The sequence below is a fragment of the Gossypium raimondii genome, chromosome 10, assembly GCF_025698545.1.
Source record: "Gossypium raimondii isolate GPD5lz chromosome 10, ASM2569854v1, whole genome shotgun sequence".
NCBI classification, from domain to species: domain Eukaryota; kingdom Viridiplantae; phylum Streptophyta; class Magnoliopsida; order Malvales; family Malvaceae; genus Gossypium; species Gossypium raimondii.
Window position 1 is genome coordinate 17,877,655 of NC_068574.1, and position 23,062 is coordinate 17,900,716.

Below are 23,062 nucleotides of genomic sequence, written 5' to 3' on the forward strand. Positions count from 1 at the left end.
TAAAAAGGGGTTTCCCCTTTCATACTCTGTTATCCCTAAACCACCCATCATCTCTTCTAGCCTTAATGCCTCCACTTTACAATATTTCTCTCTTTCAGTTTTCTTCCCAACTTCAGCGTTAAAATTTTCTATCGCTAATAAAATTTTCGGTTTGAGGTATTCTTAAGTCATCGATGATGTGATATTGCTCCGAGACGCACACATTTCATATATCATGCTGAGATAGAACTATTACCTCGAAAACCTATCCTGTGGAAGTCGAATTTCGGGGTGATTTTACTTTTTACAGTCACATGTGAAAGTCTACATAGAAGTCTCGATCAACGGTCGTTATGAGGTTATGAATCGGAGTATAATATAGGAGTGAGTTGGCGGTCGTTATGCGGGCACGAGCTCAAACTTTTCAGATACCTGGAGATGTTGCCTTATAAATATCATATAAAAGTTTAAGAGCATAACCACAGGTAAAAATTATAGGGCTTCCCGCTATAATCAGCATAATTTTTTTTTCCATTTCCATGCAGCTAGTATGTTTAACCTTCTTTTTTATCTGAAGGTCGGCATCGCCGTGGGCGCAGGAGGACTCTCAGGCTTGGAGCGATTGTTTTGGAAGGTGATGCTCATTTTGGGGTGACAACGATTGTTGTTATTAAATAACTCATTAATAACTAAAATCGTTATCATGTTGACCCGAATTTGACATCTACTTCCGTCGAAACATCCGTTCTTCTCCTGAGAGCCCTATTGTGTCCACCTCGGTGCCAGCCTTTGGATAAGAATGAAAGGTTAAAGATATTGACTGCTTAGAAATAGAGAAAACAATTACATTGATTACAACGGAAAGCCTTTCATTTTTCCCTATGATTATGGTCTCAATCTTATGTATGATATATATAAGGCATCATTTGCGGGTATCCAAAAAGCTTGAACTCGTGATCGCATCATGGCTACCGATTGGGACCTCTACTTAGACTTCGACCCTTGACCATATCAAGCACTATCACCCCAAAACCTGACTTCCATAGGATCAATTTTTGAGGTAATAGTCCTATCTCGGCAAGATATATAAAATGTATATGTTCTAAGACACGTTATCGTATCCCCGACCCCTCAAATCTACCTATAAGCTTTCACGGTTTCACTCTTAAAAACCTAAACCTTAATTCCTAACAAAAAAACTCTAACCCTAATCCTAAAGAAAAAAAATGGGCGCGCTTTCACACACTCTGTCCAAAATCGGCCTATTTTCCTAATTTTTCAAAAAAAAAAAAGGCCTAAAAGGCCAATTACAAAAATTTGACATATATGCCTAATTTACCAACATATAAATAAGATAAGGTAATTATATTGTTTATCATCAGTAGAGTAAAAAAAATTCACAAGTAAATTTAAGATGATGTCAAATGTCTTTTTTAATGATTTAATTATCATTTTATTATATCTTAAAACCAAATGACATCAACTCAAACTGGTTTGTAAATTTTTTTATACCACTTGTAATATATAGGATATTGATGTAAAATGGATTTGAGGTTTACGTAACATCTAGTTTAACCATAACAAATAAAACTTAGAAGGGTGTTTTAATTATTTATTTGAACAAAAGAATTAAAGAATTTTAAAATTTGTTGTAAGTTAAGGAAAGAGATGTGTTTTTACAAAATAAAATATCTGATGTGAACACATTCTGACCGTGGGTGTTAGGTTAGAAAGTAAAATTTGTAGAGAATAGAAGTGAAGACATGAAGGGGCCGGGAAGAAATAAGTACATACAAGAAAAGGTTTGGTCATTGTCTCACTTCACGTGCTATCCGTGTGGTGTGGATCACATTCACACGCATTAAAACTGCCCAAGGCTGATTGACCATTTAGGGAAGCAAAATTGTAAAAAGACGAAACAGCACCTACTGTCCCAACGAATTCCTATTACTATGGAAGGGTAAAAATAAACAATTCATCCTAACTTACACAAATATTATTTATTAAAAGCTCAAATGTTAATTCCAAGTGAGAGATTTGGTAAATTGGGTAAAATAAAGTGTACTTTTGGTAACTTACACAGAATACAGTTAGCTAAATTTAATTTATTATAACTTAAAATGTTAATTCAAAGTGATAAATTTGCTAAAATAAACTATTCATCTAAAATTTACATTTGGATTTCAAATTTGTAGATTTAAAATTTATGATTTTTGAATTTATTATTTCTATTTTTTTGTTGTTTAGAAATTAAAATATTTTGAACATAATTATTTGAATCGGACCGGACCAACCAATCAGATTGAGAATCGAACGAAATACTGGTCTGGGGTTCTTGGTTCGAAGAAAGTTATTACAACGGTTAACTTAGTAACTAGTATAGACCGGTTGAATTGGAAAAAAAATATTGATTGATGGGGTGGTTGAATCGATTGAAGCAGAAATTTTTTTATTTTTTAAATTATTTTTTATTTTTATAAATTTTTAATTATTTTTTTAATGAGATTGGACGAACTGGTCAAGCTGGTCGTATCGATCAAACCGATTAGACCGAAAAGATGACTTTAATTGTTCAACCTTCAATTGATTCTAAAAACCTTGATTTTGAATGAAAAAAAAGTCGCAATTTAATATAAAATTTGATTGCTTGTTTATATTCTTTCAAACAGTTTTTTTCTTAATTATGCTTATTTTTAAATAAAATTTATGGGTTAAAATATTAAAAGAAATCTCAACTTTATCGTATTATTTACACAAGTCATTTATAATTTGTTTACATATGAATAAAATAAAATAATTTGATAAATAAGTGGACTAAGTATAAATTAAAAGTTATGGGTTTATTAAAATTGTGGAAATTAATAAATTGAATGTTTGAATATTTATATTGTATTAAATTAAATGTATAAACTTTTGTCATTATTTCCAGAATCGGATCAATCGGTTAGACCAATTGGATGGGGAGCCAACCAATGTACCAATCTAGAATAAGGGTCAGATCAATTGACCCGTAAACCATTAGAATTGTTCAAACCAATTTTTTTTCTATTTTTTTATTTTTAATAATTTATTCAATCAAACTGGTCAGACTAATCAAACCAATTGAATTGAGAATTGATGGTTAGACCGGTTTGCTCATCAGTCTGGTTTTGAAAATCTTGAGTTTTGTTGATAATATATTATAAGTGAAATTATTTATTTATTGTTTGGGTTTGTGAAAGAAGATAAAATAAAAAAACTCTCATGTTTGAACTAAAATCTATTTTGATATTTATTATCCAAATAAAGAAATTCAAAATTTTATCCAATTAACTAAATTTATTAGAATTAGTTGGAAGTGATAAATTTGGTAAACAAAACAATTCATCTACTGTAATTTTAGTAACTTATACAAATACAGCTAACCTATTTTATTACAAATAAACTTTTACTTCAAACTCATAAATTTGCTAAATTTAACTCAAAACAAAATTTCAGAAAAATGTGCTAAATTTGCTTAACCTACAATAACTCAGAAAACCATAAAACTCTTATTCCTACTCCATTTTTAATTTTTAATTTCAATTATATTTTAATTTTATTTTTGGATAAAAATAGGAAAAACAATTTTTGAAATTTTAACCAAAAGATAAATTAAATCATTTAGATAAATTTAAAAATCTATCCAAGATGAAAAATAGAAATAAATTAAATTTAGGAATTTTGAAATTTTATCTAAAAATAAAATTTTATCCAATTTGACAGAAATGGAAAAATTAATTAATTAATTTTCGGAATTTTATATAAAAGGTAAAAATAAAATTAAAATAGGTTATATTTAGGAATTTATTTATTTTTCAAAATGAAAATAATAAATTTGAATTTGATCCAAAAAATTATATTTAAAGAATTTAGAAAATTTTAACCAGAATGATAAAATAGGAAAAAGATAAATTTAAGTTTGCCTAAATATGAAAACTGATAAGTAAAATATATTATATTCAAAGAATTTTAATTCTTTTAATGTTTTCACTAAAATGTTTTATATATAATTGAAAATTTTTTAATACAACTTTGAATGGATTCGCCTGATTGAAAAAAATAATTTTTAAATATCAAATATGCGACTTATAAAAATATACTTTGATGTTTCTATTAGGAAAATAGTTGTCAAAAATGTTCTATTGAAAACAAATATTTATGTTTATTAACTAAATGTGTTTTTCATTCTCTAAAATAATATATATATATATATTTTGAAATCAAATAGAGCTTAAAACTTTTTAATTAGAAAATAAGCACAATTTAATTTAATGCTGTACATGTTATTATTTATTAACGAATAAAAATTAATTAAATTATTATTACGAGTTAATCATTAAAAATTAATAAATAATCTATTTTATTATAAAATGCTTATGTATTTTAATAAATTAAATAACTTAAATCCCAATTTTAAGATAAAATTTAAAGGTTTAATATTTCTGTCAATTGATGTTGACTTTATATAATATTTTATGTTTGCATAATCTATAATATATTTGATAAAATGTCTTTTACAATCAAATACAATAATTTTTGTTGTTATTTGAATAGTAGTTGTATTTTTTTTTTGGGTAGATAGGCTCAAACAAGTTGGAAGAGCAGTTTTTTTTTTAGTTTTTTCTAATAATTTCATTATATGTTTAAATTATATCTGTTCTTTTACATAATGTTTAGATCTATCCATAGATCCTCCCTAACTCATAAATAAGAGAATAATACACTTCAACACACTCGAATTCATATTATCTTATATTGACAACAATACATATGCCAATTGAATTTTTTGAATAATTAAAAAAAAAGGTGTGATGTGGAGCGAGTAAAAATTGGAAGAGGTGTAGTTTCAATAATTGAAAATATTACTTTAGTGGAAGAAAAGTTAGAACTAATTAATTATTTGGCTTTATTACGTTTTTAGAATATTTTAATGGTTAATAATTAATTAATTAATTTTAAATTAATTAGAATAAAGTTGATTGAGTTGTCATCAAACTCAAAACTCAGTGGAAGAGTTTTATATGATAAATAGAACATCTACATCACGTAGATTAAATCCAATTAACCGAAGAACACAGAAGAGATCTAGAAGGTGGGAAACTGCGAACTTAAAGGGAAGGGAATTTAAGGAGAGTTTACACCCAAAACAAAATCAAGTACCCAAACCAATTCCAATTACATCTATTTGATACATATAAAAGAGTTGTTTGTTTCTTAGTTGCAACTGCGAGGCGAGTGAAAACAATACTCTGTATTTGGAATAACACCCAATTATTGTTTTATGTCCTAAGAATCAAGAGCAGAGCAGAGCAGAACGGAGAAGAAGCAGATGGAGAGGATTCTGTCGGCGGTAGGTGGAGGAGGAGAGTCTTTGTTAGGTAGCATAAAGATTGCAGTCCTGCCGATAGCCAAAGTGTTCACCATGTGTTTTCTGGGCTTTTTAATGGCTTCCAAGTATGTTAATATCTTGCCTGCTAACGGCCGAAAGCTTTTAAACGGGGTAATTTCTTTTTTCTTTGTTTAGATCAAAGGGTAATTTGATTTATTTATTTATTTTATTTTGTTGATTAACTTTGGACTTTGATGATGCCAGTTGGTGTTTTCTCTTTTGCTTCCGTGTTTGATCTTCTCTCAACTGGGACAAGCTATTACTCTGCAGAAAATGCTCGAGTGGTATGGACTCATGAGTCTGTTTTTCTTTCTTGTTGCATCTCTATCATGAAAAGTCTAGGCTATATCTTACCACTGGATTGGGTTGCAGGTGGTTCATACCTGTGAATGTTGTTCTCGGCTCTTTGGTTGGCTCACTCATAGGTTTCATTGTTGTAACCTTAGTCAAGCCTCCCTACCCATACTTCAAGTTCTCAATCGTACAAATCGGGATTGGTAAGCCACTGATATCAGTCGTTCTTTATTCACAGTTGATGCTGCTGCCAATCTCTCTCTCTCTCTTTACAAGTGTCTTATTGCCTAAACCTTTGAGTTGTTTGTTTTATGTTATGAACCATTTAACACTTGATGCAGGAAACATTGGGAATGTACCACTTGTTCTGATCGCAGCTTTATGTAGAGATACATCAAATCCTTTTGGGGACACAGACACTTGTACCACTCAGGGAACTGCATATATTTCATTTGGACAGTGGGTATGTTTGCTTTTAACCAATTAATCTTATGTGCCAAGTTAGTCACAACACTTTATATACGGATTTTTGTGTATTTTCTGCACTGATTGTGATGAAAATCTGTTTGCGGGAAAGAAAATACAACTTTTCTTTTAATTGTTTAATGCCAATTCAACTTTTTATTTGGAATTTTACTTTTCATAGGAAAAATATGGTACCTTTGGTTTCTTTTAAGTAATGGACACTATACGAATGAGTTTTAACCATAATATATATCAGGTTGGCGCAATCATTCTATACACATATGTATTTAATATGTTAGCTCCTCCCGTGGAAGGTACCTTTGACCTTGAAGATGCAAGTCTTCCCCTTAAGATCCCTCAGAAGGATGTCTCTCCTGAGCAAGCTCCATTGCTGGTGCAAGAGGATGCATCAGTGGATTCAGATAATTCAGATACGAAAGGAAAGGTGAGATCAGGTTTATTTGAATTTGTTCTGTATTTTGCTTTGCAACAAATGTTTTCTGATCATTCAACTATCTCGGATTTTTGTGCAGATTAAAAGTTTTCTTGTTTTTATTTATGAGAAGTTAAAGCTCAAGCAGATTCTTCAACCTCCTATTATTGCTTCAGTAAGTTGCACTCATTTTTTTGGTTTCTTTTATGAATTCGTGTAGCGAAAAAACTGCTAGTTTACCTTCCAAATCACTGTCAAATCTCAAATTTTAGATTGGTAATGCAATGTGGGTAGAAATACTGCACGTTCGTGGTTTAATTTAATTACCTGAATACTTGTGAAGTGTAAAGAGAAGGTAAAATTCTGTTGAACATATTGTTCAGCTCTCGCCCTTGTTTGTTGTTGGAGTGACAGTTTTCAGTTCTGAACTCGAAATGTCTAAGTGTGTTGTCTCTGTCCTGGTTTTAAGGATTGATCACAAACTTTTTGATAGATGAAGGGAAAAAGAAAAATATAAGAAACTGTAGTTATGGATTGGATTTTACTTTTTTCAGTAACTATAAATGTTTAAGTGCTTTTAATTAGTTTCATGTTTATTTTGGTGAGTAAAATATACTTATAAAGTGTTTCTCTTTCTTTTTCTTTTTTGCTTATAAATTGGCGATTGTGTACTTACTGCAGATCCTAGCCATGATTCTTGGTGCAGTGCCGTTTCTAAAGAAATTAATATTTACAAGTGATGCTCCACTTTATTTCTTGACAGATAGCTGCATTATTCTTGGGTAAGTTTTGCATGTTCTTATGAAAATAAGTATTTGGTTACTTTTAATTGTATTTGAGTTTGTGATTTGTTAATCATTTTTCATGTTAACAGGGAAGCCATGATCCCATGCATTTTGCTGGCACTAGGAGGCAATCTTGTTGAGGGTAAGTTAAAATATCCTTATTCTTGTTTTTCTTATATCATCGGTTTTGCCATATGATTCTAAGTATAGGAAGCAATTTTTTACATGAGAAGGAATTTGATGAATTCGCAGGACCCGGACCAGGAAGTTCAAGAATTGGTCTAAAAACACTTGCTGCTATAATTTTTGGGCGTCTATGTTTGGTGCCTCCTGCAGGACTTGGCATTGTGATGATGGCTGATAAGCTTGGTTTTCTTCCTGCTGGTGATAAGATGTTTCGATTTGTTCTTCTTCTTCAGCATTCAATGCCAACATCTGTGCTTTCTGGTAATAACTCAATTTTTTAGTAAATGAGAAGTATATATCTGATTTTCTAATATCAATTTGATCAATAATTTTATCAAATTTAAAATTTGTAAATTGACCAGATAACAAAGTTATATTTCAACTGTTTTGGTTAATAATATAAAAGATTTACTTGGAATGTTGTTGGCTTATTAACAGGTGCTGTTGCTAATTTAAGAGGATGTGGAAAGGAGTCAGCTGCTGTGTTGTTTTGGGTTCATATTTTTGCAGTTTTTTCCATGGCAGGATGGATTATTCTCTATTTGTACATACTTTTCTAAAGTTGTTTCAAGCTCCCATTGCTATAGTAACAGCCGCAGTTTTTTGGGTATTTTATCTATTTCCATGCATGCTAGTAGCAATAGCATAATGAAGAGAGATATGCATGTATAAGCTGTGGTTGTGATTACAGTAAAGAAACTCCATTTTGCAAATTTTTTTTTTTTGATAAATTTAGTGAAGTGTATGAAGACACATTGAAAATATTATTCTTTAATATAATACCTTTATTAGTTTTAAACTTTTATTTTTGTTCAGTGTTTATTGTTACAGGTTACAGTGGCTAAAAGCAATTTTGGTGTTTTTAGGGAATGGTGAGAATATACATGCAGATTGTTATGTCCTATATATAATAGGATAATATTTAATAATATATGCAACCAATATAGATATTTAGGCTCTGATTGTTAATATGATTACCTTTAAAATATGTACCCAGTTGTTACATTTTAATCTCAATTGTTGCAAAAGTCATATATAAGAGGATTTTCAATAAATTTTAATATATAATAGATATTCATAAATATATAAAAATGGTAGAGAATTTTGTAGATATTATACACAAAACGCAGTGTTTATTAATGAAAGACAATCTTCTATATATATAACATTAATGATGTAGAGCAACTTTTTATCTTGTTCTAAAAACTTTTAAGCAGTAAAGAAAAGTATTAGTGGATAGAAAAAATCTAAACGAGGAGAAATTATGGAAAGCATTAGATAAGTAAGGATATTTTAAAAGGTCAACAATGAATTCATGAAAATTGGGCTAAAGTTAGGTTTGTTAGATTAAGGAATATAACTAGGACTTTTTATAAGGTTGATACAAGGCAAAATTTTGATGAATAAGTGGTGAAACCAACTGTAGTATCAATGCCTTGGTGGTAAAGGGTTTTAGGTTGGGTGTGTGATTGTATTATTATATATCATTTTCAATTGTTTTATTGTGGTATTTTAGTTTGTTCATTTAACTGGCCTTTTTGTTTTTATATGAAAAGTTTGCATTGTTTGTACAAGGGTTGTATGGAAGTTATCTTAAGTGTTGTATTCTAATTTTTTCTCGAAATAATATATATCTTTTAGTTGAGGAAAAAATTAATAAAACAATAATAATAAGTAAAAGTGGATGAAAAATACGGAGAATTTTCCTTGTTTAATTTTCACTTACAATGTACTATTTATAAGCTCCTTTACATTCGATTAATAAATGTATTACATTTAATCAATAAATGTGAATTAAGTTTTCTTAATTACTCCATTTAATCATCTTCTGATTATAAATGAAGTAAAGAGTTTTATCTCATTACTTTAATATGTTTAAAGGGGTTATTGACATTCGTTTAATGTATTTACAACACTCCCCCTTTGATGTCTTAAATAAAAATGTGCCTCATTAAAACCTTTATTAAGAAAAACCCTGTGGGATAAAAACCTAATGAAGGAAAAAGAGTACACAATCTCCTATTACAAGTTGCCTCATTAAAAACTTTTACCAGGGAAACCCAATGAGACAAAACATTGGTTAAAGGAAAAGAGTACAACGTGTTTTAGACTCCCCCTAATGGAACCATCACATTATATCTTTGAGTCGGTGCATTCGAATTTTGTTTCGTAGTCTTTCAAATGTTGAAGTTAGCAATGCCTTGGTAAAAAGATCTGTTAAATTATCACTAGAATGAATTTGTTGAACTTCTATATCACCTTTCTTCTCAAGATCATGAGTGAAGGATAATTTTGGTGAAATATGTTCCGTTCTGTCACCTTTGATATAATCACCCTTTAATTGAGCTATACATGCTGCATTATCTTCGTATAAGATAGTTGGCATATTTTCCTGTAAAGGCAAATTACATATCTTCTGGATATGTTGGGTTAATAACCTTAGCCAAACACATTCCCGGTTTGCCTCATGCATTGCAATTATTTTAGCATGATTTGAAGAGGCAGCAGCTAATGTCTGCTTTGTCGAAGCCATGATATGGCAATATCTCCACATCTAGATATGTTGGGTTAATAACCTTAGCCAAACACATTCCCGGTTTGCCTCATGCATTGCAATTATTTTAGCATGATTTGAAGAGGCAGCAGCTAATGTCTGCTTTGTCGAACGCCATGATATGACAGTATCTCCACATGTAAATAAATATCCCGTTTGAGATATCTAAATAGGAATTTTGAATTATTTGAATAAAATAACCCCATATCAATGGTCCCTCTGAGATATCTAAATACATGTTTAATTCCATTCCAATGTTTACGTGTTGGGCAAGAACTAAATCTTGCTAACAAGTTTACAACAAAAGTTATATTAGGTCTTGTGCTGTTTGCAAAATACATCAATGCTCCTATAGCACTTAGATATGGTATTTCAGGACCAAGAAATTCTTCATCATTCTCGCAAGGATGAAATTGATCTTTATTCACATCTAACGATCGTACAACCATCGGGGTACTCAATGGATGTGTTTTATCCATATAAAATTTCTTTAAGATATGTTTCATATAAGTTGACTGATGGACATGAATTCCATCTTTTAAATGCTCAATCTGCAGGCCAAGATAAAACTTCATTTTTCCAAGATCTTTAATCTCAAATTTCTTCTTTAAATAATTTACTACATTTTGATGCTTTTCAGGAGTTCTAATAATATTTTGATCATCAACATAAATAGAAATTATCACAAAGTTTGATCCATACCTCTTTATAAAAACACATGGACAGATTGAATCATTTTTATAACCTTCTTTTAACAAATATTCACTAAGACGATTGTACCACATCCGTCCAGATTATTTTAATCCATATAAACTTTTGTTTAATTTGATTGAGCAATTTTCCCGGGAAACTCTATATCCTTCAGGGATTTTAAATCCTTCTAGGATTTTCATATAAATTTCACTATCAAAGTGTACCATACAAATAGGGTGTAACAACATCCATTAGACACATGTCAAGTTTTTCACGTACTGCCAGACTAATAAGGTATCTAAACGTGATTGCATCCACCATAGGAAAATATGTCTCTTCATAATCAATGCCAGGCCTTTGCGAAAATCCTTGTGCAACAAGTCGTGCTTTATATGTTACGATTTCATTTTTTTCATTTCATTTTCGCACAAATATCCATTTATATCCTACTGGCTTTACATATTTAGGTGTTTGGACTATAGGTCCAAAAACCTCACGTTTAGAAAGTGAATTTAATTCTACATGAATTGCGTCTTTCCATTTTAGCCAATCTTTTCTATTTCTACATTCATCAATAGATTTAGGCTCAAGATCCTCATTTTCTTTTGCTATTTCAATAGCAACATTATAAGTAAAATTGTTGTCGACAACTATATTTTTTCATTTCCATCTTTTTCCTGAAGTAACATAACTTATTGAGATTTCTTAGTTATATCTTTGACCTTCCACGCTTCAGGCGTGAATTACTTTCTTTTGCACTAACAATTTGCCCTATTGGGATATCAATTCGTATTGGAGCATTTTCATCTGGTATATGAGATTTTGTAATTCTCTTTAGGTCAGTAAATGAATCTGACAGTTGATTGGCTATGTTTAGCAAATGTATGATCCTTTGAACTTCTTGTTCACATTGACTTGTGCGAGGATCTAATTGAGATAATGATGATCCATTCCATGTAATTTCTTTTACTAGTTGTATTTTCTCTCCCCCTAATATTGGGAATGTTGTTTTATCCAAATGAAAATCAATAAATCGTACAGTAAATAAATCTTCAGTTAATGGTTCAACATATTTAATTATAGAAGGATATTCATAACCAACATATATTCCTAACCTCCTTTGAGGACCCATCTTTTTGTGTTGTGGTGGAGCAATTGGAACATATACTGCACATCCAAAAATTCTAAGATGGGAAATATTTGGCTCCTAACCAAAAGCCAATTGTAATGAGGAGTACTTATTATAACTTGTTGGCATTAAGTGCACAAGTGCTGCTGTATGCAAAATAGCATATCCCCAAGTTGTAACAGAGAGTTTTATTCTCATAAGCAATGGCTGAGCTATTAGTTAGAGGCGTTTGATAAACGATTCAGCTAAACCGTTTTGTGTATGAACATGAGATACAAAATGTTTAACTTTTATCCCAATTGACATACAATAATCATTAAAAGCTTGGGATGTAAACTCACCAGCATTATCAAGACGAATAGTTTGGATTGCATTATCTGGAAATTATGCTCTTAATCGAATTATTTGAGCAAGTAGTCTCGCAAATGCCAGGTTGCGGGTCGATAATAAACACACATGTGTCCACCTACTAGATGCAACTATTAATATCATAAAATATATGAGTGGTCCACATGGTGGATGAATGGACCCACATATATCACCTTGAATACGTTCCAGAAACGCGGGAAATTCAATCCCAACTTTAGCTGGTGATGGTCTAATAATCAATTTTCCTTGAGAACAAGCCACATGAGATAAATCCTTGAATTCAGGAATCTTTTGGTTCTTTAATAGGTGTCCAGTTAAATTCTCGATGATTCTTCGCTTCATAATAGATTCGAGATGGCCTAATCGGTCATGCTAAATAGTAAAAGTATGTGGTTCTACAAACTTCTGGTTTGTAGTAACATGTGACTCAATTGCACTAATATGTGTATAATATAAACCTGATGAAAAAGCAGGTAGCTTTTCCAAAACATATTTCTTTCCACGTTCAACATTTGAAATATATAGATATTCAATATTTTTCTCATTCATAGTCTCAATATGATATCCATTAAGACGAATATCTTTAAAACTCAATAAATTTCTTTGAGACTTAGTGGAATATAAATCATCTTCAATGACAAATTTTGTACCTTTAGGTAATCATATAATAACTTTTCCAGAGCCTTCAATATGTTTTGAACTACCCGATATTGTATTAACATGGGCGTTACTTATTGTCAAATGAGAAACATATTTTTTTATCTTTGAGTATCGTATGTGTTGTAGCACTATCTGCAAGACACATGTCTCCATTGATTTTGGGTCCATCGAAATTTTGTTGAATATTCATATTCTTCATAAAAACAAACAAAATATAATATGAGAAACATTGTAAATATTTATTAAATATATAAATTATTCTTTATGCAAGAAAATAAAGTATACTTAAAACAACATAAAAATGTCAAAATAACATCAATTTTTCCAATGATTCTCAAAGAAATCTGCCACATCTAGGTGAGTTATATTATTAAGGTCATTAAATTTATCATCCTCGTAGGCATGATCAGGTTTAGTATTATAGTGAATATCTTCATCTTTTGCCTTAATTTCATCATTTTGGGATATAAAATTTGTCTCTATATACTTTCCCTTCTTTTTAATGGATGTTTGATAAAGTTTTACTAAATGCTTAGACGTACCACAGGTTCGTGACCAATGCCCTTTCATACCTCATCGGTAGCATATATCATCAACAATCTTTGAAGGATTATTCTGACCGCTTCTTTCGTGTCTTTCATTGTTATTCTTTTTCTGGTGATTAGAAGTATCATTGTTATGACCACCATGATAACAATTACTAGTACGTCCTCGACCATGTCCCCCACTACGCCCATGATCACAGCTGCGACCTCTATATTTTCTATTTTCATAATTATTGTGTACTGCTAAATTCACTTCAGGGAATGGTGCAGAACCAGTGGGACAAATTCCATGATTTTTCATCAACAGCTCATTATTTTGTTCAGCCACCAAAAGATATGAAATCAATTCAGAATACCTTTTAAAACCTTTTTCACGGTATTGCTATTGTAGGAGCACATTAGTAGCATGAAAGGTTGAAAATTTTTTCTCTAACAAGTCATCATCAGTTATGTTTTCTCCACATAATTTTAGTTGAGAACTAATTTTAAAAAGAACTAAATTGTATTCACTTATAGTCTTAAAATCTTGCGACCATAAGTGCATCCAATCATAATGAGCTTTAAGGAGTATCACCGTTTCTTAATGTCAAATTGTTCTTTCAAATTTTTCCACAACTCAATAGGGTCTTTCATAGTGAGGTATTCCACTTTTAATCATTCATGTAGATGATGACAGATGAAAATCATTGTTTTTTCCTTGTCTTGATTAGATGCTTCTTTATATGCTAATATAGTATTTCTTAGACCTTTAGCATCTAGGTAAATTTCAGCATCTAACACCCATGGCAAATAATTCTTGCCTGAGATGTCTAAGGTCGCAAATTCAAGTTTAGCAAGATTTGACATTATAATCATTTGAATCAAAATAAAAAAAATATTAGTAAAATAATAAACATGCTCAATCGAAAAATAATTCAATTATATATACCAAATTTGCTAAATACACTACAACAAAACAAGCCTATCGCGACACTTTTTTTTTATCTAAGATGACGCAAAAAATGTTGGCATAGGTTTTGCGATGCTTCTCTCGACGCTTTCAAAAGGGTTGTTTATAATACAGTTGGCGTAGGCTCCACGAAACTTTTTCAAAAGTGTCGGCATAAGTCAACATAAGTCGACCCTTATTGAAGGGTTGGGAAAGACCTAGTCAAGGCCAACCTTTAAAAAAGGTTGGGATAGACCAGTCTAAGGTAACCTTTAAAAAAGATTGGGATAGAATTGTCGAAACCATTTTTATTTTTGAAAAAAAAATGGCGATCGACTTTGAAAATGAAAATGGGAGTCGCCACCGATCTTTTATTAAGGTGTGACCTGTTCACCATTAAAAATAATTTTAGATCTGCGAATTTTGAGAAAACAGGTTCGGGAGTCGGTTACGTACGAGGAAGGGTTAGCACCCTCGTAACGCTCAAAATTGGTACCAATTTGATTGATCAATGTTTTATTGTCAAATTTTTGAAAAGATTTTTAAAAATACGATCCTTGATGAGAAAACTTGGATGAACTAGCTTGAATGATAAGACCACTTATTTCGAAGAAATAAGTTATCACACCCAGTGAGTTAGGGTGTTACAATTCTATCTTCGAAATTAAATGTGTTCCTTTTTTTATGAAAATCATGAGTTTAAAGAAGGTTACTTGATTGTTTAAGTCAATCGAGAAATCAGAATCCAGTGAGTTAGGATTCAATTTCTCGAAATTCTTAAAACTCAAATATTGCCTTTATTTTTTGAAAATCGAGACAATAAAATGCCACATCCAGTAAGTTAGGATCCAACATCTTGGAATATTAAGAGCTTTATTTTAACAATTGTATGGTTTTAATAAAATGGGTACTTGATGATGTAAACTTGTTAAGAAGAATTGAAGCCCAGTAAGTTAGGGCACAATTCTCTCGAGTGCTCGTAAACACCAAACCCCTTTTAGGAATTTTGAAATAAGATGATTATAATGCTTTTGTAAAACATTATTTTTAAAACCAATATGGTATAATTGAACACCAATGTACAATGTAATAGGATAACTCGCAATCTAATCATACACAAAATATTAAGCAAACAATAGGTAAATTCAAACAAGAATAGCAACAATAATTTTAAGCACATTAAGCAAATACCAATATTGAAAAATGAAAATTAAAAGAATTAATAATCAATTTCAAAAGACACATTAAGGTAAAAATATATCATCTCAACAATGATTTAAAAAGTAACAATACAATTGAGTGCGGGAGTAGATTTAAAAGAAAATTAAGAATGATGTTAAATAAAATAACTTTATTTGAATGAAATTTGAAGTGAACATTATAAAATGTACAAGCATGGAACTAGAATAAATATTTCATAAGCATATTGTAAATAATAATATATAATAATGTACATTGGAATGAATGCAATATTGGAATATTTTAAATAAGTAGATTACATAGAAATTGGTTTAAAGGAATATAACTTGAAATCATTGATAGATTATACACATTAAATTATTATAAAATAATATTATCTAGTAGGAACACATGATAAAATATTGATGTATCGTAATGAAACAATGTTTTAATAATAATATAGCAAATCAAAAAACAATGCATGATGACAAATCTAAAATACTAAAACAAAGAATTTGATTTACAAATAAAAATAAATAAACAAAATTGAATGCCTTTTTACAAAAAAATTTAAAATCATGAAATATACTAATAATAAATATGAAAAGAGGTAAGTAAAAGATATATAAAAGATATAAAAAACAAAAACAAAAAGAATACTAGCAAATACTAAAAAAATTTATAAAATTAAAGGAAATACTAAAATAATAATGAACATAACAAAAAAAAGACTTAAATTAAAATCAAGATTTTTGAAGGTTCATATTTGCAATCGATTCAAAACCCAGGGACTAAAACAGCAATTAGACGCACAGATCCGGATATCCAAAATCAAACATGGGAAACGGCACCGTTTGAACGTGGATCCATTTGGAATCGGAACCAAATATGCGGTATAAATTAAAAAATTGAAGAAAACCAAACTGAAACAATACAAAACAAAGGAGGACTGATTGCGCAAAAAGACCAACGAGCGAAAGTGCGCGGATCCTCCCCGGGTCGGGTAACCGCGCGGGTCGCACGCCTCTAAACGGCGTCGTTTTACAAGCGTCATAAAAGCCAGAGAATTTGCTAATCTATTGACTATTTCAGAATAAAAAAGAAAAGAAAAAGATAAAAAAAAACCCTAAGGGTTTCATTGCTTTCCCAAGCGCCGCTCTCCACCTCGACTTCGATCATACCAGAGGAGGACGCGAGCTTCGACGGCGCCGATGTCAAGGTAATATCCCCTCCTTTCTTTGTGTTTTATCTCATGCATAAGAACGCAAAAAATAAACGATGAACCCACAAAAGAAATTGAAAGTTGTCTCTGTTTCCTCTTTCTTTTTTTGTTACACAAGATTCATAATAAAAAAACATAAAAGAAAAAAACGCAGAAAAAGATGAAAAGAACACATTCCAAACTCAATTTTTTTTGCTTTTTTTCTCTATTGATCTGTGTGTTTTTTTCTTACAAATACCGAAAAATGGCTTTATATCGCCAAAAATAAAATGAAAGTTACAAAAGAAAATCTATTTCGCTTCTTCTCTTTTTTTTGTTATTTTCTGATGTTTTTTTATTCTTTCTATTAGCTGGCCTTTTTGTTTTTTGCTTTGTTGTTCCTTTGTTGCAGGTACACGCTCGGATGGGGCGTATGGAGGCGCGGTGACGTGGAGAGGACGCGTGGTGGTATGGCTCGGCTGCGTACGGAGGCTGGTCACGCGCGGAAGGCTTGGTACGTGGCTAGCGGCAGCTAAGGCAGATAGTTGTTTTAGGGTTTTATTTTGAAAATGTTTTAGGGCTAGGTATGTGGGTCAATGGTTTGGGCCTTTATGGGTATTAGGAAATTCAGTTTTGGGCTATTTTGTAGTTGGGTTTTGGGTTTAATTTTTTTGGTATGTAATTAGGTGGTGTATTGGGTAAGGTTAAGTGGATATTTGGATTTTGTATTTTTTGATTTGGTTTATTTATTTGTGATTTTGGGTCGGGCAAATTTGGGCCATTACAAGAATCTTTAAGGCAACCTTAAATACGTTGGTATAGATCTTGTTTAAGGCAACCTTTAAAAAAGTTGGGATAGACCAGTCTAAGGCAACCTTTAAAAAAGTTGGGATAGACCTTGTCTAAGGCAACCTTTAAAATTATTGAAGGGTTGGGAAAGACCTAGTCAAGGCCAACCTTTAAAAAGGGTTGGGATAGACCTAGTCAAGGCCAACCTTTGAAAAAGGTTGTGATAAACCTATCTAAGGCAACCTTAACAAGGTTGGGATAGACTAGTCTAAGATATAAAAAAGTTGGGATAGACCTTATCTAAGGCAACATTTAAAAAAAGTTGGGATAGTCATTGTCTAAGGCAACCTTTAAAAAAGATTGGGATAGAATCGTCTAAGGCAACCTTAAATAGGTTGGTATAAACCTTATCTAAGGCAACTTTTAAAAAAGGTTGGGATAGACCAGTCTAAGGCAACCTTTTAAAAATGTTGGGATAGAGCAGTCTAAGGTAACATTTTAAAAATGTTAGGATAGACCTTGTCTAAGGCAACCTTAAAAAAAGGTTGGGATAGACTTGTCTAAAGCAACCTTAAAAAGGTTGGGATAGATTAGTCTAAGGTAACCTTAAAAAGGTTGGGATAGACCTTGTCTAAGGTAACTTTTAGAAAAGGTTGGGATTGACTTGTCTAAGACAACCTTAAAAATGTTGGGATAGACCCGTTTAAAGCAACCTTAAAAAAGTTGGGATAAACCTTTTCCAAGGCAACTTTAAAAAAGTTGAAATAAACTCTTCTAAGGCAACCTTAAAAAGGTTAAGGTAAACCTGTCTAAAGAAAACTTAAAAAGGTTGGAATAGATCTTTGTCTCATGTCCAATTTTTTTTACAACGTTTTCCCCTATTTTTAAGAGCCTATTTTGGTGAAATATGAGAAAACTTATATGTATTGGGTTTGGAAAAGTTTGAGACAATATTAATTGAACAATTAATTAACATAAAATGATCATATAAATACAAAATTACCATTAAATAATGCAGTTAGTAATTTATATACAAAATCCTAATAGAAGCAGTCAACAAGTTGCGAGCATGTTGTCGACCTATTTCACATGACATCCAAAAATTATACAAAATCCTAATAGAAGCAGTTAACACGTTGCAAACATGATGCCAACTTGTTTCCCATGAAATCAAAAAATTTTGGGACAACTACATTCATCAACCACTATAACATATATATAATACATAATATGCAGTAAGCCTCATTCATCATCATCCGAACTGAAGGCTTTATCATCAAGTCTGCTACTCTGAAATTCAACTGCAAAAATAGCAATGTACATTTTCTATTTATACGAGTTAGATGAGAAACAACATGAACACATGGGAAGAATATTTTAGTATTAACCAAATAACCATAAATTGAAGTTAAATAAAGAATTTTCATTAGTACATCCACTAATTATTAGTTGAGCAAGCAATGAAGACATTAAATAAGAACCTAGCATTCAGTTACAACAATCAATGTCTATTAAACCATTAACAAACTTATTAACAATCTAGTTATAAAATAGTCACCTTACTATGCATACTATGACGAACCTTGTACTTACTTGACATTCCCTTTGCCATACACTCGTTGAGGAGAGCCCTATACTTTTTCTCACGAGCATCCATCATATCCATGAACTTTGCCTCTCGAATTTCAATTAATTTCATAAATCTTTCTTCTACCTCAGCTATCAAATGAGCTTCTCACTCTGCGGCCTCCGTACGAAATCGAGATTCAGCTTCCTCGAGTAGAGTTTTCTTTCAAACTGCTTGTTCGGCTTGAATTGTTTGTATTTGCTCGACATGTTTAGCACTCATCTCTTCAATCAATGTACTGATGGCCGATGCAGATGGCTTGATCGGGTGACTGAACTAACAACCTGGATTTGGTCATCCCACGTCCATATCCCAACATTTTTCCATCCTTGTCAGGGCCGAACACTTATGTATACACCTCGTTTTCTAATGCAATATTATCTTGACGCGCGAAAAAACTCTCAGGTGTTGGCATAAATTCTTTAACCCTCTTTCATGCTTCATCCTACAGTTCTATTTCATTAGAAAATTTTATTTTGAAAAAAAAAGTAAAATTGATGTCAAAATAAATATAAATAAATATAAATAATACTCATTTGTTTCTTACATAAACCTGTTCTACTGCCTCACTGCTCAATTTTTCACACCCATCTTTTCCCAAATGTTGAAATCTAAACTGCTCCAAACGTGAGGGTTCACAGCCTTCTTTCTCAGCCTATTATACAACAAAACAATAGTTGTTAACAATATTCACCAATGAGCGCAGAATAATTAATATAAGTTACATATTGATTAATATGTAATACTTACAAATTGTGCATTGAGGGTCACATATTCTATGTTACCAGCGGTGTGTGCATAATGCACCTTTGTTCGGGATTCTTTCGCCTTTTCTGATTGTGTCTACTGTTTAAATTAATGAGAAAAAATATGAGAGTAATAGGATAGCTAAGTTTATTATGCCTCATTCAACAAATCACACATATATGCACCCCTACTTTGATCATACCGTAAGTGGAAGCAGAAAAAATAGGACATTTAGCCTAATAAAAGTGCATACCGCAACTTGTGGTGTTCCCCATCGCTCCACAAGCCGCTTCCATTGATCATCATGCACACCAAAAGGATTTTTTTCATATATTTCTCTAACCGGTCGACCTTCTTGGACCATCTCTTTGTAGTATCTAGTTTTCAAAGTTGATTTAAACTCCCTCCAGAGTTTTCCAACATGTGAGAGGATGTCAGAGTCCTCCACCTTACCTTAGAGATCAAACTTTTCCTACACCTATAACAAATTAATGTAACAAGTACTCATTACATACAATTTCAAATAATATAAAATTATTGCAATACATTAAATTAGAAAATGATTATGTACTACATACATGAACGATTCTCAATATGTTTTCCAACACATACTTAGAAAGATGTTTCCAATGTTTTGTATTCAAAGGACAGATAGAACCAGTCCTTGCAATTGTATCGAGAAATTTAGCCAATTTGGACGCTTCCTTCCCAATAGGCTGGCCATATTGGTTGGCATCTACTACTATACGAGTTTCAGGTTGAAGATTCCTTATATCTTTCATGTTTGTAGGCCCTCACTTTCTCTTAGTACCCTTAGTAGCCTCTGTCAAAAGTAACAATTATAGTTTAGATATGAAAATGGAACAAAAAAAAAATTACGTATCAATGTAAAAAAATAAATATGATGCAGGAGCAAATTATGAATATGGTAAAATAAAAAAATACCAATATTAATTATATAAAAGCATAATAAAATATTTTATTTATCATCAAAAAATACATAAACAAGTTTCTTTTATGCTATTGCTTGTAATGTGAAAGTGCCTTAAATAAGGCTAAAGTCAAAGAAGCATCAAATTTCTTTATTTAAGAGAACAGTTTTTGAATGATTTTAGTTTTAAACTTGATTCACCAATAATAGGAGTGTTCAATATGAAGCATAGGTGAGTCAAAAGAGTACCCTCTTCTCTTGGTAACAAGAAAGGTGGGGAATCTATGATGCAAATGGCAATGCTCAACAGTTCAAATAACAAGATTCTTTTTAACTCGAACTTAATTTCGAAATCTTGCTGAAATTTTTAATCAGAAAACTGAAATTTTTTTTAACAATAACAAAAATTCTTTGTGTTTGTTCAAATAACAAAAATTTTCATAGCTAAAAAAAAGTGAACTCTGATTAATAGAAAAATTCGAGTTAAATTTTAATTTTACAGATTTATTGTCTGATTTAATAAAAGAGTTAACTTTTATAATGCGAACTCTATGCTAGCCGTTTGATGAAAAAACTAAAAAGGCAATAAAAGGTAACCTTTGAGGATGCCATATAGAGAAATTGGAAAATGTGTAATTAAACTTCTACAAGCTCAATCGGTTACCACTTTAAAGAAGATAGAGAAAACTCACCCAAACTCTATGTTTAATGCAATTTTTTTTATATTTGAGAAAGGGTTAAAGTAGACTCTCTTTTGATTTCTCTCAAGTTATCAACTATTAGAGATAAAATCTTTTATATTTTTAAAACAAACTTCTCGTCTTCTGAAAAATTCTTCAGATTTCTCTAACTCTTAACTCTTTGAGGTAAAATATTCTTGGTTTTTTTTTTGTTTTGTTTTTCCTCTTACCCCTCCAAATATTTTCTTAAAGGAGTCACTTCCTCTTGGGAGAAGCCCTTGCATGCAAGGATAAACTTTTGGAAAAATAAAAAATAAAAAATAAAAATCTAAGGATACTCAGAAAGAAGTCAATCATTTGTGAAACAGTCAAATACCAGACAATCAAAACCAGCCCCATTCCAAATCTTGCCCACTAAAGAATAGCTAAATCCGTTGAAGAACAAAGAGAAATGTAAAAACCCATCAAGTTTAACAAAGCAAAGAAATGGTCCGAAAGTTGTGAAAAAGGATAATGCAGCAAAAGAATAAGAGGAATCTATGAAGAAAAGAAAACAAAACAAAAAATTCGTACAATAATGGAGTGCAAAAGAAGAGCAACGACAAAATGGTAGCAAATAGAAATATCAGTGGGGCAAAAAAACAAACACAAAGTTAAAGCTGAAATTTTTTGTTTTCTCTGTATATTGTGAACAAAAAGAAAACAAGACTATGAAGCCATTAGCCATTAGTCAACTTAATCATAGAAAGAATAAGTACCAGCAGAAGGTAATAAACGAGTTTAAAACCAGAGAAAGAATAAGTGAGAAGGCAATGAAAGTACCAACCAGAGTTGCAGGAACTTCTTCCGCTAATTGAGTTTGAGTTTCTTCTCTCGTGCTTTGACTATTGGTAGCAACACTTCCCAAGGTGTTCTAACCTGTCGAAGAACCCCTCGAAGAGAATCGTACACCTTTTAATGTTCGCATTTTGCCAATCATTTTCCTAGAAAACAGTGTGGTAATGGTTAACGATGAAGCACCCAGCAGAGCACCGAAAAAGTCATGGGTTTTGAAGAGGAGGACAAACCGGGAAAAATATGAATTTTCAACTTCCTGTTGCCGGGAAACTTGAAACCGACTGTAAATTTAGAGCAATGTTTGCTTCTTTATTTACTTACCTTTTATTTTAGCTTTTAGGGTTTGGCTGACAATTTTAAAGTCAAAAGATGGAGAACGTCCATTCTATTGGCTTTAAAAATCAATATTTTATATAATGTTAAACTATTAATGATTAATATGAAATTAAAAATGTTTAATTTTTTCACATATGGAATAATCTTGTATTCCAGATTTTATAAATATATATGTAAAATATATAAAAGCGTATAATTTTATAAATATATATTATAAAAATTATATATATAAGTTTATAAAAATATATTATAAATTTAGAAAATATATATTTGTTATATAAATTAGTGAATGAATAATTTCAAAA

At 31.1% G+C, this 23,062-nt stretch overlaps 1 protein-coding gene and 1 long non-coding RNA gene across 3 annotated transcripts; one reads left to right on the forward strand and one right to left on the reverse strand.

The window, feature by feature from the left end:
* The first annotated feature begins 5,043 nt into the window (after positions 1–5,043).
* On the forward strand, positions 5,044–8,357 carry LOC105776614 (protein PIN-LIKES 6). Its single transcript, XM_012599368.2, has 10 exons — positions 5,044–5,500; positions 5,594–5,673; positions 5,762–5,886; positions 6,025–6,146; positions 6,405–6,593; positions 6,682–6,756; positions 7,263–7,363; positions 7,456–7,508; positions 7,619–7,813; positions 7,991–8,357. Exons 1-10 carry the CDS (start codon positions 5,330–5,332, stop codon positions 8,110–8,112), a joined length of 1,233 nt encoding a protein of 410 aa, XP_012454822.1. The 5' UTR covers positions 5,044–5,329; the 3' UTR covers positions 8,113–8,357.
* Positions 8,358–18,619: 10,262 nt separating this feature from the next.
* On the reverse strand, positions 18,620–22,725 carry LOC105776616 (uncharacterized). 2 transcript variants are annotated; one of them, XR_008189829.1, is made up of 6 exons: positions 22,411–22,725; positions 20,552–20,796; positions 20,227–20,451; positions 19,977–20,072; positions 19,774–19,881; positions 18,620–19,671 (listed from the first exon to the last, which is right to left on the reverse strand). It is a non-coding gene; the product is annotated as an uncharacterized LOC105776616 (long non-coding RNA). The 2 variants fall into 2 exon arrangements; XR_008189830.1 differs by having other exon boundaries at positions 18,620–18,900; positions 19,193–19,881; positions 22,411–22,723.
* Positions 22,726–23,062: the final 337 nt, after the last annotated feature.